General features: G+C 38.1%; 2 protein-coding genes across 13 annotated transcripts in view; one reads left to right on the top strand and one right to left on the bottom strand.

Moving 5' to 3' along the window:
- The first annotated feature begins 51 nt into the window (after positions 1-51).
- Positions 52-4,690, top strand: LOC116434662 (glycerol-3-phosphate phosphatase). Of its 4 annotated transcripts, XR_012999593.1 has the most exons (7): positions 63-353; positions 827-915; positions 990-1,238; positions 1,334-1,585; positions 1,664-2,133; positions 2,516-2,761; positions 2,917-3,088. XR_012999593.1 is itself a non-coding variant. In XM_031993223.2 (6 exons), exons 1-6 carry the CDS (start codon positions 2,674-2,676, stop codon positions 4,084-4,086), a joined length of 924 nt encoding a protein of 307 aa, XP_031849083.1. In that variant the 5' UTR covers positions 2,033-2,673; the 3' UTR covers positions 4,087-4,690. The 4 variants fall into 4 exon arrangements, 1 of the variants encoding a protein (XP_031849083.1); XR_004236611.2 differs by having other exon boundaries at positions 52-353; positions 806-915; positions 1,664-2,761; XR_004236610.2 differs by having other exon boundaries at positions 1,664-2,761.
- Positions 4,471-14,821, bottom strand: part of Grd (GABA-gated ion channel) — an 81,587-nt gene continuing 71,236 nt past the window's right edge. For all 9 annotated transcript variants that reach the window (XM_031993248.2, XM_031993250.2, XM_076371724.1 and 6 more), the window contains 5 exons: positions 12,782-12,864; positions 12,092-12,232; positions 9,729-9,881; positions 9,251-9,525; positions 4,471-7,728 (listed from right to left, as the gene is read on the bottom strand). In XM_031993248.2, coding sequence (XP_031849108.2) covers positions 7,336-7,728; positions 9,251-9,525; positions 9,729-9,881; positions 12,092-12,232; positions 12,782-12,864 — 1,045 coding nt within the window. In that variant the 3' untranslated portion in view covers positions 4,471-7,335. The remainder of the gene's footprint in view (positions 7,729-9,250; positions 9,526-9,728; positions 9,882-12,091; positions 12,233-12,781; positions 12,865-14,821) is intronic.

The following is a 14,821-nucleotide window of genomic DNA, read 5'->3' as shown; positions in this document are numbered from 1 at the left end:
TGATTAGATAAAGAAATTGGTTTTCGGTTTACGTAATTGGTAATGACGTTGATCAGATTTATAATTATTCAAATTATGAATGATCACTTTTTCATGATCGTATGTTCAACTATTTAGACGTCATGTCATAAATTTTACATGTTTTCTTACTTTTCATGTTTCACTTAACTTTAAATTTTACTAATCTTCGAAGCTTGTATCGTTCGAGGAATCGATTAAATTGCGAAATACGGATATTTCTTGAAAACCTAAAACTTTGTAATTCAAATTTACGTAAGTAAACGGTGCTGACAAAGTAAGAAAAAAAGATTTACAAGTCTAGTGCAAACAGCAAATTCAACTTAAATAAACATGTGAGTTTTGTGTATAAAATAATATGTTGATATTGACTATTTATACTAACGTTATTGTAATTTATAAGAAAAATATAAATGTGAAACTGCATTTACAACCATTCATGTGAATATAACCTATAGTCGGTCCATGCTGTATCATTAATGATTACGTATTAATTTCATTTTTTCAAATTAAATGAACAATTTATATAAGAACGTAATAATTATAAAATAATATAACAGTATATTTTTTTCAATATTAATAATGGCACCCCTGTTAGGGATGATTTAATCGGAAATTAGTTCATTTCCGGATTTTGTTCATGTAAAATTTGAAATTTCATTTACCACTGTACTAATACATACAGATTCTTGTCATTTATTTACATCTTTTAATTGCATTGACTACAATAATTTTTGTAAGAAATATGTAAATTAACTTTTGTTTTGTTATAATAAATTTTAAGCAGAGGTGTTAAATTGTTTCTTAGCATGGCTGCAATAAATTTTAAAACACTAAATAATGATGAAGTTACTGAATTTTTTAACTCTTTTGATACTGTGCTTACTGACTGTGATGGTAAGTAACCAATTTTATTTAATTAATGTATATGAAAAATAATAATGTAAATAATCATATTAATATTATTTTAGGTGTACTTTGGATGTATATGACCCCTTTACCACGTGCTGCAGAAGTAATTAGTTCTTTTATGTCTGCTGGAAAAAGAGTTTTTTATGTTACTAATAATAGTACAAAGACTAGGGAAGAATTTGTTGAGAAATGTAAAATACTAAATTTTAAAGCATCAAAAGAAGATATTTTATGTACTGCAAATTTATCTGCTTGTTATTTACAAGATCTGGGTTTTAATAGAAAAACTTATATTATAGGTTCAGAAGGCAAGGGTCACATTTTTATTATATCACTTTAACATTATTACTAAGTACTGTATATTATGTTATATATTATATCCTTCTAATAATTGGTGCTACAGCTATTGCAAAGGAATTGCATGAAGTTGGAATTTCAAGTACTGGTGTAGGACCAGATCCTGTTAATAAAAATGTACCTTATAATACTTTTGTAAAGGATCCTGAAGTGGGTGCAGTTATAGTTGGTTTCGATGAACACTTTAGTTATCCCAAAATGGTAAAAGCAGCTTCATATTTAAGTGATCCCAATGTATATTTTATTGGCACAAATACAGATGAAAGGTTTCCTGTTGCTAACAATGTTGTCATACCTGGTATTTATAATTTAATATGTTTTATAATATAACATGAACGTACGTATTTAAGGATTAAAATTCAAATCTTTGTATCAGGTACTGGAAGTTTGGTACGGTGCATAGAAAGTTGTTCAGAAAGGAAAGCTACTGTAATGGGTAAACCAGAGCCTTATATAGCAGATATATTAATAAAAAGATTTAAAGTTAATCCTAAACGTACCTTAATGATTGGTGATCGGCATAACACAGATATACTACTAGGAACTAGATGTGGATTTAAAACATTGCTAGTCTTAACAGGAATTACCACTTCTGAGGATGTAAATAGGTGGAAACAATCGGAGTGTGTAGAAGAGAAAGACTTTATTCCTGATTATTATATTAATGAAATTGGAGATCTTTTACCTTACTTACAAAAATTTAAGAATAAATGTGCAATGTAGTATACATAAAATACAATATTATTTTCTATGAAAATATTTTGCAACTGTATAATCTAATTGAAACAAAATGTCTTTAGATAGTAAATATATTCATTGAATGTAATATATATATAATAGTTACAGGTATATTGAAATGTATATTACAATTATAGTTATTTATGTACCATTGATTTCAATTGTGATTATATAGAATCTAAAGTTTTATCTAACCTTATTTTGTTTCTTTAAAAGTTATGATTTCATGAAGTTTCATACATTTCATAACATAAATTTGCATTCCTAAATATTTTATTTAACTATGTGTTTCATAGGTTATTTTGTTGTAAATATGTATTAAAAGTATATAATAAATAGTTACAATCGGAAATATAGATATCGAAAAGAATAAAAAATATTGTTGTTCTTGCTATCATATTAAGTAACACATTACGTTGTCATCAATTGTACCTATTGGTAGTTGTGAATGAAGTAAGTGTACAATTTATACCCCCGTATTATGTAATAGACGAGCAAGGTCACGTTGCAAATGCGTGGCTATCAGCCAGGAACACACTCTGTCGAAGATCATCTTTCGAGTTGTGTCAGTGGATTACTGATAAAGAAGATATCGTGCCTGGATAGCAGACTTCGTTTTAAGAAGACTAATTCACAGACAATTACAAAATGACAACGAAAAAGATAACATCATTATCGAAAGACGAATTTAAACAATTCCTTGAATCTTTTGACGTAGTTTTATCAGACTGTGATGGTGAGTGTTTTAAATATAATGTTTATGATTCGAATAAAATGCAATTTTTTTCTATTTTATATCGTTCTTGCATCAAGAATGTAGTTAATAAAAAATGAACATTAAAAAATTGTATGATTCTGGATGTAATGCTATAAATGGTGTTTTAATCTCAGTAAACCTTAGGCGTACTATGGAAAGAAACCGAAGTGATAGAAGGGTCACCTGAAACTGTAAACAAATTTAAACAGTTAGGTAAGAAGTTCTTCTACATAACAAACAACAACACCAAAACCAGACCCGAGTTTGTAGAGAAATGTAAAGAGCTTAAATACGATGCCACAATGGTAAATAAAATTTATATTCTGATATCAAAATTTAAACAATTACTGAGTATTTAAGGTATTTCTTTAATGTGTATGATTTTAGGAAGAAATAGTGTGCACCTCCTTTCTGGCTGCAGTTTATCTTAAGGAACAAAAATTTGCTAAAAAGGCTTATGTGGTTGGGAGTGTGGGTATTACCAAAGAGCTGGAAACTGAGGGGATAAAACATTGTGGCATTGGAGTAAGTTTCCAAAACAAGATTTTTATTATTAATTATTAATATATTATTAATAGAAAACAATATTTACATTTTGTTGTAACAGCCTGATATCATGGATGGTGATGAAGTAGAGATGGTAAAGAACTTTAAACCTGATCCAGAAGTGGGAGCTGTGATTGTAGGCTTCGATAAACATTTTAGTTTTCCGAAGCTTATGAAAGCTGCTACTTATTTGGCAGATCCAAATGTTCACTTTATAGGAACAAATTGTGATACAGAGAGACCTTCACCAAATACTAATAGATTTCCAGGTGAAAAAATTCAATTCCTTGAGAAGTTAGAAAATTATATTGTAATTAACTATATGAATTTTAATATGTATGTATTATATTATACAGGAACTGGCTGCTTCATACAAACAATAGAATCAGCATCTAACAGAAAGGCAGTTCTTCTTGGGAAACCGGAACCTTTCTTGATTGAATATATAGTCAAGAAATACAATTTGAATCCTCAAAGGACTTTGATGATTGGTGACAAGTAAATATTACATATTATACGAATCTATGTTATTTATTTATTTATTCAATATTTAATAATTATGTTATTTCAGTCGTGACACTGATATCCTTCTTGGAAAACGTTGCGGATTTAAAACTTTACTTGTATTAACGGGAATTACAACGCAAAGCGATGTAGACGCTATTAATGCAACTGCTGCGAATGCTAAAGATATAATTGTTCCGGATTATTATGCGGATCAGTTAAGTGATGTATTAACAATGATCAATTCATCTTGATAATTGCGCCGATTTCGAAAGTTATAGTATTATTCAACGATATATTTGGTAAATAATTATCAAAGATGTTGTAATGTATTCAAGAATTTTGTTTGTCTGTATTGTTTCTATTATTGAATTGGCAATATTATATGTTTGATCTAATAATTTACTATAGTTACGTATTTATTATAGACGATATAAGTTGCTTAATACCAAAATTTAATAGTATACATTCATAGAAAAAAATTGTTTCTTTGTCTTAATACTGGATGAAATTATGTTTCTCTATTAATTAACATAGACATATGAATAAATATAGAAACATGAATGTTTACCTTTTTTTTTTGAAGAAAAAGGTAGTGATATAGTACAAATACACGAAAAAAATGTTTTAACTCTACGTTTCTGCTTTTCTATTTTTGTAATACTATGTGAAAGTTATAAAGATTTGCCAAAGAGTAGCTGTACATGATTGTCTGTTGTTAAAACTAAACTTATTATATGGACACCTTATGCGAATAAGTGTTATAGTATTCTGACGACATTGTACACTAATAAACATGATGTAATTCACGATATAAATCAATGTTTAGGTCAATAAAGATAAATATGATCCATTCAATATTGTTTGCAATGCAAAAACGAAAGGAAACAAAATAATTTCGTTAAATGTATAAATGACACGAGGATTTCATTATCTTTTTCTGAATGCACGTTACACACATGTTCACGTGCAACAATAAATAACAAAGTTTTGTTTTTGCAATTGATTTTTATTGTCGCACCTAATACGCATTACCTTCTATCGGTAATTTGCTAATTACTTCACTATAGATTAAAACATATTCCGCACCTTTCGCTGATGACTTTCATCGAAATATAATTACATTCTTTTCTCGTCATTGAATATCTTTCATTTATTCGTGTTTCAATTAAACATGGATTTAACTCTAGGAGGACGATCGGTTCGGAATGTTCTATCTGTAACTTTATTATTTTCGTTCTTGAGAACGTATGATATTATTGTAGACTTTCTTAGCCGTATTTATTTCTTCTCAAAGAATTTCATGAACTGAACCGAAAATAAATATTTATTCATACATAATCGCGTAAGATAAAACGATTTAAATACTTCCCGAAATGATGTAAACGATAACGTTGGTCCTACTAGTGTTAAAACGGCTAATAATATTTTTATCATACACATTACATCATTTGTACTTTAAACATCTTTCACAAGCACACACGTGGGGAGCGTTGAATTTTCGAAATATATCCAATCTCTCGTAACAACGCTCGACAGAACGCAACCGTTTGATCTTTTACTCAAAGCTCGTTACAACAGAATGCTCCAAGAAAACATTGAAATCGAATTCATTTGAAAAATAGTCGACTAACTTGAACACTGTATTTACATAGCGAGGGATGATACTAATGCCAGGAAGACCTAATTAACCGAAACTATGGAATCAACTACCTTAATGATATTAATCACAGAATAATAACTTAAGAACAGCAGTCGACGCTCGTGTACCCTAATATAATACTTTCAAACAGTCACGAATATTTCGCGTGGAAATAAATAGAACAGGCTTGGACATCATTTCGTTTAACAGAAATTACTGTAACAATAAATGTTATGTTTCTTAACAATGCCCGTTTTAACGCAGTTACATTTCTCCCATAAAACTCTCCATCGACATGTTACTCGACAAATTTCAAAGTGCAAAATTCCTTTGACAATCATTACAATTATCCCATTTACACTGACACTATACAATTCCAAATACAGTTCGTTTAGTAAGAGCGTGATCAGTAATTTCGAAATTATTCAATCAAATGAAGTCACTGAAAAATTCATTTCAGATCATTCTCCTGCAATCTTAATTTCACTTAACACTAGAACTAATTTGGCCTGCATTTAACGAGTACACACTTCATTATTTGACTTTATTGCGCGCAATGAGAGATTTTTCAAACTAGATTCCACACTTAACTGGTTAAACAACCTCTTTTCAATGGAAGCTTAGTAAAAATTTTTCATAAATTATCATCGAATACCGAATAGAACGCAGGTAATCTTCCGAAAAAGTATTCAGAATGTTTACAGTACCACGATCTGGGTAAAAATTCCACCTCTTGCGCCCTTATCGGATAAACTCGTTAGATGGCAACGATACAGCGAGATGAACAAGACAGAACCGGAAATAGGGGTTCACCGAGGTTTAGGTTCCGGCGGACAATAAAGAAGACCATGGCAGTAAGGAACTGACACCTCGGCCAGCGTGAAACATCCACAATCTACATTCTACAGTCAACTTGCTCGACAACATGTAACTTTCTCATAAAATCCCTTGATCATTATCAATCGGCCCTCATTGTCCTCGTGACACGCTTCGAACTACATCCATACTCTATCCATTCCACAGACTGACACAGATGGACACCAATCCTTAGCTCTCACTATTAAATGTCGCTAGACCCTGTCAAGTTTCACGATTCAGCGATTCTTCAAATCGCTTAACCCCTTGCCGTACAATGATGAACGAGATAATGACGAATATTTCGAAATCAATTTAACGATTAATGTTATTACCCACGGAAGCGAACAACTATTTCATCATCAATCTTCAAATGAAATTTCCACTTCGAGCAGACAATTTTGCGTTCGAAACTGTCGATAGTAAAGTACTCGAGTTCAGCACTAGAACTATCGAGCATTTAATAGGATTAATATGCAATTCCCATAAAAATTGTAATAGATTATTTTCAATTTCTCCAGACATTCATTATACTCAAATGAAACTATTTTCAAAATCATTTCAATGCTTCGAAGATACCAATAATTGCTAAACGAAAGAATCGAAACCAGTCATTCTCTGGTACGGTAGTTCCAGTGTTAATTAAACAACCTCTTCTCAATGGAAGCTTCCGTAATAAACATTTTCCATAAATTATCATCGAATACCGAATAGAACGCAGGTACCTAAACAGTACGCCAAGGGGTTAAATTCCAAGAAGTTTTCTTAACTGGATCGGCGGAAGAAGCTTCTGGATTTGCCTCGTTGCATCGTTACCTTCCACGCTCGTCCTCGCATAAGATATCATCCCCCGCGTTCGTCGTTCTCCCGGCGTGCTGATGGAATAATTCGGATTACGTATATACATGCTCGCTTAAAGTACTGTAGATTGGTCGACCCCGACGACGGACGTTCCCCTCCCGGCGGAAACCGAACGCTTGCCGTTCCCGTTCGATCACTGCTAGTCTCACGAGCCGTTCGAGTTCGCGTTGTAATAGTTTATGCGTTCGCTCCGCGACAGATAGGCGCACCAGTAGAAGACGTTGATCGCCAAGAAGAACAGGGGGAAGACGACGCGGCTCGCGCGGTCGATCTTCGAGACCGAGTTGTACCTCGGCGTCCTCCTGCGTCGTCTTCTGCCGGAAGTCTTCCGGGCGGGTGGCGGCGGCCTCGGCGGCGGGCTGCACGCCACGCAGGACATCTGCCAATTGCCGACCCCCGCGTCCCTGTTCGGATGCGGGATCGCCGACAGAGGTATCACCTCGATCATACCGTCCTCGTTCATCGTGAAGTTTCGATTCGAATGCACTCTGCCCGCCGAGTTGCTCGAACCTTTCGCGTGGACCTGCGACGCCTGCAACTGAAACATCGCGCTTTCTCTGACGTTTCTGTTGTTTCTGTTATTCTTTGTTATATTAGGTCATTTCATCCCATGATCTGTAACGGCGAGACTCGCGAGGATTTACAGATTTACCTCACTCGGGAGGTGACTCTCAGTCATTACTTGATTTGACGTAGTAGAAGTATAAAAGATATTTAACCCTTTGCGGACGAATGTCGACATTTCGAGATGAAGTTTTCATGTTTCGAAGATTAAGTCGCAGACAAATAATTTAATTGCTTAAACAAGAGATCAGCACGTAGTTTCTGTTTTTCCTATCATTTAAGTGATTGATGTATAATTTAGCTTCGTTTGCTGAATATTTCGCATATTTCAAAAGATCTTTGCACGCAAAGGGTTGAAGTTGAACTTTGTATAATGCCTCGACACGTGAAATATTGGAATGAAATAGGTTTGTTTCTCGATACTTGCGATTTCCTTTCGAGTTAATTTCAAAGAATCGAAGTGAAGCTATTTATTTTCAAAATCGTTTCGAATATTCAGTGCTTCGATATCAATAATTGCTAGACAAAAGAATCGAAACCAGTCATTTTGACTGGTACGGTAGTTCTAATGTTAATGAAATTCCGTGGAATATCTTCGATTTGTACCAGAGAACGCAAGGTCGAGAATTTTCGGAGAACATTCAATACGGCCGCGATCATCGAGCAGATATCGTCCCGAAGAAATGGGGTAGGGAAGCAAAGCCGTCCTAATTTTGTAATTTCAGTGGCTCACCCTATATTTCAAAGTCGCACTCGGGAAGCTCTACTCGAATCGTTGAAGACGTGCTTCTTAAGGATTTACGCAAGACCACCCCCGCCCCCTATCTTGGCATCGTTCCACAGTCTTATCGGCGAGCTTGATTTCCATTAGAATTTCGAAGAATCGAAACCGTCGCTGCGGCCATACGGCATTTTACGATATGCACGTTTTTACATTTAACAGGATGCTAAATAGATGTACGAGTTACGTCGATAAATGTCACGCGATCGACTTGCGCTGGAAAGACGTACCACGCGCGCCATGTTTTCGGTCCAGAAATTGCTTCTACGCATCGACGATCTTGCATTACACGTATTAAATTGTTTCGAAATATATCACTTTAAACAAAATTATTAAACTCTCCTATGATTTCTTTCGCGACTCTACTTAATAAATCTACATTATCATTAATAATAGTAAAAGAAAATTCGTTGTTTATTCTACGTGCATTCTAAAGGCTAAAGATCGATAACAGCGAAATAACGTTTCATTAGTCTGAAAAACAAATGAATTTAGTTTCGTCGAAATATATTCATCGCGAATCCGACTCGACATTATAGGGCAAGGGGTTAACAAACGAAATCAGCTTACACGTCCGCGTGAAATCGGTAAAAAGAAAATTCTTCTGGCGAGAGTTTAGGAAATTTTTTAATCAATTTCCAGCGCGAGGGGTTTAAAGTGTTCGCCGAGCAGACCGCCGTAGTCTGATCGATATTAAATCGAGAATAAAAGTTACCTGTTCCTTCCCAAGTGGTTGCGCATCTTCCTCTTCCTCCTCCTCCTCCTCCTCCTCGCTGGAACTCTCGCTTTCGATTAGATCGGAGCTGAAATAACACTCTCCGGAGCCGTACTTCGTAAAGTAATGGACCACCGCGAATTGTATAATAGTGGCGAATATGAAAGCGAACGAAAGGAAAACGAAGAAATCTAGGGCAGTGGGGTAAGGAACTTTCGGCAGATCGGTTCGTGCCTCCAATCCCAAAAATGTCATCGTCAACACGGTCGTTATTCCTTAAACAAAACGCGGACAGCTCTATTTTATGCGGTTCCTCGGAACGGCGGCATATCGTCGACATGTCGTATCTCAAAATACGATAGCTAGTATCGACGGAACGTTCAACAATAGATCGGAAACTGTTTCCCACGTGCAAATAACGTGAACACACAATTCTTATTGAAATCCATTAATTACACCTCGCCGATTTTCGACTTACCGAGCGACACGCGATCGGCGGTGGCTTCCCGGTTCAGCCAAAACGACACCCACGAGAGGACCACCAGCAAAACGCACGGCCCGTACACTTGTATAAGGAAATTACCCATGTGCCTTTGCAGGTGAAAATACACCAGCAGCATCGAGTAGTCGGCTAAAATCAGAGGAAATCTCAAATTTACCCAGCACCTGCTTCTTACAGTCCACCTTCCTCGAACACCTTCAATAAACAACATTAACACCGTCAAGAACATTCAACAACTGATCCAATCAAAAAGACGTTCACAAATCCCGACAAATCAAAAGCTCTCGCAATCCTTGATACTTCTTCCTCTCCAAGGAACGCGATGAAGTGCACCCCCGTGTACTTACATCCCGTAAAAAGATACAGCCCTCATCGCGGCGAGCAAGAAGACTTTTTCTCCTCTCCGCGGGTGCGATCGGAATTGGTCGACGCGACACTTGTTTGCCGGAGTGTTAATCGATGCTAATCCAATTAAAAAGTCGAAGTCACTGCGACCGAACGTTTTCTCCGGCATCGACGGATAGGGCGGGTCTACAATGGGGATGCAAGTGGAACAGGTTCTCCGGCGAAGGATGCTGCAATTAGTCGTCCGTTTCGCTCGCTGGCAGCATTCAGCGCAGGAAACCCGCCTCGTTTCTTCGTGGCTCTCGTTTCCTCGCGGCTTCAATCCTCCGCGCCACTTCCGGGCCCCTTCAGCCCCGTTCCCGGCTGCCTTCACGGCCTGCGTCAATCCTCGCGCCGATATTCCTGCCCGTGGAATCTCCGAAACTTTCGGGCCGACTCTCTTTGCGATCGTTATAGGATAATCTCTCCCTCCTCGCGCGCCCCGTTTCCCTCATCCGAACCAGCCCTTATCCTCGCCCTTTGTCTCAAACGATTTTTCGCGTCGCACTCGCCGTTCTTGGCACCTCTCGCCGCGTCGCGATGTTTTAATTTCATCTTCGATTCGACTGGTTCGCGCTTGGAACGTCCTCGACGTGGCCAAGAGTTCATTTTGAATATTTTACTGAGTTTTTGCTTGAGAGTTTCTGACATTTTTCGTGTTTTCGTATATATTTTGTTTGATATTGAAGCTTTGTATGTATATTCCAGTGAAATTCTGGTTCCATCGAACGCGGAATCTTTACCATAAGGTAATTACTATTATGAGTGTAAGGGACGTTCGTGGAATAACAATTGTATACTCTTTTTACGCTCGCGCGAAGTATCAGAAGTTCCCTCACGTAGCGCGTCTTCAATTTGTCCTCCGGATGGCGTCCACTACCATTCGCCTGTCTCCATTTTCATTGGTTTTTCCCTCGAAGGTGGCGTACTTAATTACTTTCCATCAGACGTGCCCGTATAAATTCAACTCGGTCGTAATCGTAGCGGTGGCGATTAATTAACCGAAGCTTCGTTTGGAACACCGTAAAACGGACATCGCGGATGAATCAGATTCGCCTGTGATCGCATGGACAATTAACCCTTTGCACTCGAGAGTTTTTCAATGGATGTGTTCAACACTTTCTGACGAGATACAGGCGGTATTGTTTGAAACTTAACGATAATTCGTAGATAAATTAAGTAAATATTCCACGTAGCAATGCAAGGTTTAATTTGAAATATTAATTATTCAACTTCATAGCTTTGCTAGATCTTGTCGGTGACTGAGAGTCTCGAGTGCAAAGGGTTGACATTGCGTACCGACTAATTATCAGAAAATTAAATTGTGCCATTCAGTGAGATCCACTTATATCACTATCTATAAAAAAAAGCTTAAGTATCATATTGTTATGTAATATATTTTAAATTGACGCTTAGTTCTAATCAAATATTTCCTTAAATGCTGTGGTAATTAGCAAAGTTATATAGCCAAGAGTCTATATAAAAACGAGATTTCTCATTACCAGTACGCAATGTAACCAACCAAAATTTCAGACTAAAAACGAACATCGTTACGAACGTATCGGATTCCGAGCAGCGATTCGCCGCGATCAAAGGAAAACATAATCGGCATGCAACGGCGGGCGTCGTCGCGATTACAATGCGATCGTAAACGTCATTCGGCTCCGGCGCATTTGAAGAACGGACATTAATCTTGCTTCCGCGAGACGCGCGACCGATGAATATGTATCCACGTTCCCGGAACGCGAAGTGAAATATTCATGTTCCCCCGATCGACTGCGTCCCGCTGGCTCGAAATTTTCCGCGATTTATTTAACCTGTGTACACGCTCGGCGGCGCGGGAAGCGTGAAATAAGGATGACAAACGCGCGGATTGGCGGAAACTCGGTCGCGTGGACACCCCGCCGGCAAGTCGCGAACTTGTCGATCCGGGGAAGTCGAGTCACCGAACTTACCTTGAGGAAGGGTCGGCGATGCAGAATAATTCGCAGTCGGATTGGCAACTAAATCGAATTGGGATAATTTCATGTCCTCCGCGATTGCTACTTGTCGCGCGCTGTTCCATTTGTAGATCACGTCCCGCTTCGTGTAACCGACTGCAATCAAGAGAATATTTCTTGCTCGGCTGTCGCTGAGGAGCCGTGAAACACGCCGCGTTCGTTCGCCAATGAGTGTTACGATAATGATCTATTTCAACTCTTTGCACTCCAGAAGTTTTTCGTTAGAGATACTCAACATTTTTTAACACGTTAAGCGCCACGAAAATCTTAAGCGTTTTCCCATAGAGTTTGTCTTTCGTAGCAAAGAAAAGTAGGAATAATTATGAATTGTTCGGCGTTGAATTCCAATTAACTAATTACTTAGTTAATTCGAATTCAAAGTAAATATTATTCCTCTGTAATCAACTATTATACTTAAAAGGAAATGTAGGCGTAACATATGCTTAGAATTTCTCTCTTTTTCCAATAAATCATTAATGATAACGTAGCTATATCGATCGGAGTTGAGAAAGAAATCATAGGCCAAGGGGATAACGAAGATTCTTTGAAATATATTTAAACTTCAAATGAACTATATATATAAAATGAAAATTCTTCTAGAAATTGGATTTCAAACGATGCAATGATTTTTCAAGATAAACTTACAGCTGCCGAATTGTAACGGGCACCTCTGCGTGTCCATCGGGAAGTTTTCAAGGTTCATCGGACATCCAGCCTTGATGGTAAGCCTGTAATCAAGTGCAAATGGAATGATTAGCAATAATTCGATCGTAATTTCCAGCCGCGCAAAAATCGGCTGCCCGTGTAATCATCCCCGGGCGGAAATGTTTGCCGATATAAACATCGGCCGCGATTTCCGGCAAACACCAGCAATTTATTCGCGTTAATAAAATCGGCAAACACGCGGCTTCAATTTGATTAATTTCTCGTTGGAATATCGATTCGCCGTGGCAGTTCCGCGTCGAAATCGATCGCGCGTTCATTAGGCTCATCCGCCATTTGCCCGACGCAGTCCTCCAACGGTGCCGATTGACATCTACTGTTCGCCGACGGTGTTTGAGGGTCGGTCTAATGACGGATACGTGCTGTACACGATCATTTCGGGAATCATTATAATATCAACATCGCCCGATGACCGTTGCCCTGCGGAGCTGCAACTGTTCAGCGCGGAATTAGCGCGAACGAAATTCAATTTAACCGAAAATAGACGTTGCCCAATGAAATCAATCATCGAATACCACAGTGGACGTACAGCTCGTCATCCTGTAGAATACGAACATCTGAAAAACCTCGATAAACACGCTAAAAGAGATTCGACGTCGTTCTTTCGTTCGTTTTTTTACACTAGGTTCACGGAACGCGTGAAATTGACGCATATTGGATTTCAGAAATATTATTTTGTAAATATTTACGCCGATTTTTATTGATGCGATCACACTGACGTGTACCCCAATTACTTACTATCAAATCTCCAGTTTCCACAATCTAAATAAACGAGCAACAATTCTTTTAGGAATAATAGAATGAACGGTATTACGGTAGTTCTAGTGTTAATCGGATAGCTAACGCGAATGTCTGCGACTGCGCGAAGTTCGGCGGTTTATTTATAAGTTTTTAATGAAGGGGAAGAACGGGAAACAAGTGGCGCGGCACGAAGAACAATCGTCGAGACACCGTAGTGGAAACTCCTCGAAGTGATCACCCTCCGTCCTAATGACCGCTTTGAGGCGGGACTTAAAGTTAGGTACGGCGAGCCTCGCCAGGGTTCGCGGACAAGCGGATCAAAGATTTCTTCCCGGGATCTCGTGGAAAGGTCAATGGATTTTCCTCGAATCACTCGGGAATGCTCCTGGCCTTCTCCTCGGCGACCGCAGGCAGCTTTTCGTGTCCTCGCGGCGCCAATCCGACGTTCCCTTTGTCGCGTTGCGTGTCTTTGCGCATCCCCTTTCTAATTCTTTCGTTTTCATTCGTTTCACGCATTACAAACCTTCCCCTCTTCCTCTAGCTCTATGCAACATCTCTTTAACACTGAAACTACCGAGCACTTAACCCCTTGCCAATACCGTGTCAGACTCGTGGCGAAGATTTTAAACAGAATTCAACATAAATATTATGTAGGCATTTAGATATAAAAAACCCTTTCGCGAGCCTATCCTAGCAGCAAAGCCCAGGGACCCATTGCTTGTCGTTTTTAGTTAATCCGTAGTTCTAGTGTTAAATACCAAGAAAAACTGCAAGAGTAATCTTTAAAATTTCCCTGCAACCTCTCGAGTCAATCTTGGTGTCAACGTAACTTCACAGTTACTTAATGTCTTACATTCTGTTTCAACATTTTACGGGATACTCGAGGCAATTCTTTATCTTCTTCGAGTTACCACCGATCAGGTCCCGATAAAAAAGACAAGGGCCCTTCGATCGTTTCGAAACCGGCGATACCCGAGTGATCCCCTGTCCGCTCGTGTAACAAGTTTTACAGAATAAAGCAAAGTGAATCCAATCAAGCGAAGTTCTCCCCGCGCAACGATCCGCCGGCGTTCCCTCGACACCTTGAAAACTCGAAACTTACGGGCGACGCTGCGACAATCGAAGCCGCTATCTTAAGCGCTCGGCAAATCTTCATTCTCACTTGTACGGGATCGGTAGCCGGGATAATAATGTTTGTTCACGGTACACGAAATTCCACTT

The sequence above is a fragment of the Nomia melanderi genome, chromosome 10 (genome assembly GCF_051020985.1).
Source record: "Nomia melanderi isolate GNS246 chromosome 10, iyNomMela1, whole genome shotgun sequence".
Classification (NCBI taxonomy): domain Eukaryota; kingdom Metazoa; phylum Arthropoda; class Insecta; order Hymenoptera; family Halictidae; genus Nomia; species Nomia melanderi.
The sequence above is the reverse complement of the archived record's forward strand: the minus strand, read 5'-3'. Positions and strand labels throughout refer to the sequence as shown.

Bases quoted from the DNA above. Each gene is read 5' to 3' on its own strand.
- LOC116434662 (XM_031993223.2), top strand. From the start codon at position 2,674: ATGACAACGAAAAAGATAACATCATTATCGAAAGACGAATTTAAACAA. The intron at 2,762-2,926 runs GTGAGTGTTTTA...AGTAAACCTTAG, and splicing joins AGTTTTATCAGACTGTGATG to GCGTACTATGGAAAGAAACC. The intron at 3,827-3,899 runs GTAAATATTACA...ATGTTATTTCAG, and splicing joins ACTTTGATGATTGGTGACAA to TCGTGACACTGATATCCTTC.